Genomic DNA, 742 nt, shown 5'->3' with positions numbered 1-742 from the left:
TAGTGTTGCAAACCAACATGAGGATTGGTGGCTGAGTGACGAGATTCATTTTCATTTACGACAGTACATGATTCGAATTCCTCTATGCAACATTTCTGTGTAAATCTTCGAGGCCTTCAGATCACAAAACGACAAAGCGTGATAATGGTGAACAGGCTCAAAAAATAAAATGTATCACTGCAGACAGCGATAGTGTTCATAGAGAATGTAAATACACAATCACAGGACGGTAAATGATGATATTTCAGGAATTCTCTAGCTACAGTTTTACCTCTACGGTTGAGATAGACATGTACCAACCCGAACCCAAAGCTATCATAACTATGGTAAGCACAGACCTGTGACTGGATTGAAAGACTATGAAAGAATTAATTATGCCAATATTGATCGGAAAAAAAAGAACGGCTGATTAGAAAGGATAGTTGTTGTACTCGTATGTATCGTGCATATCAAGTCGCTATACATGTTATTTCCAAGTAGCATATTGTGATCAGCACAAGATGGTGGTGTTTGAACAAAGCGATCATCTGTAGATAGTCTGTGTAAAAGACACGTCCTGGCAGTTAATTTTGTGTGATCAGGACAGTCTACATCACTCCTTCCAGTCATACTGCATGAGGTAATCCTAATATGGTATATCAATGTAGAAGTGTCAGAAATTGCATGTATGGCTGATTGGTATAATGAGTCTGGTGTTAAGCAATAAAAATAAAATAGCTTGAAATGCCATAGTGCTACTGTG

General features: G+C 38.0%; 1 protein-coding gene across 1 annotated transcript; it reads right to left on the bottom strand.

Annotated features, from left to right (window-relative positions):
* Nucleotides 1-372: 372 nt before the first annotated feature.
* Nucleotides 373-742, bottom strand: VCUG_02742 (uncharacterized protein; the record flags this gene model as incomplete). Its single annotated transcript, XM_008077560.1, has 1 exon — nucleotides 373-742. A coding segment is annotated over one exon (370 nt), but the record flags the coding sequence as incomplete, so codon positions are not given.

Source organism: Vavraia culicis (assembly GCF_000192795.1).
Source record: "Vavraia culicis subsp. floridensis unplaced genomic scaffold supercont1.253, whole genome shotgun sequence".
NCBI classification, from domain to species: domain Eukaryota; kingdom Fungi; phylum Microsporidia; family Pleistophoridae; genus Vavraia; species Vavraia culicis.
This window is presented reverse-complemented; position numbering and strand designations above follow the sequence as displayed.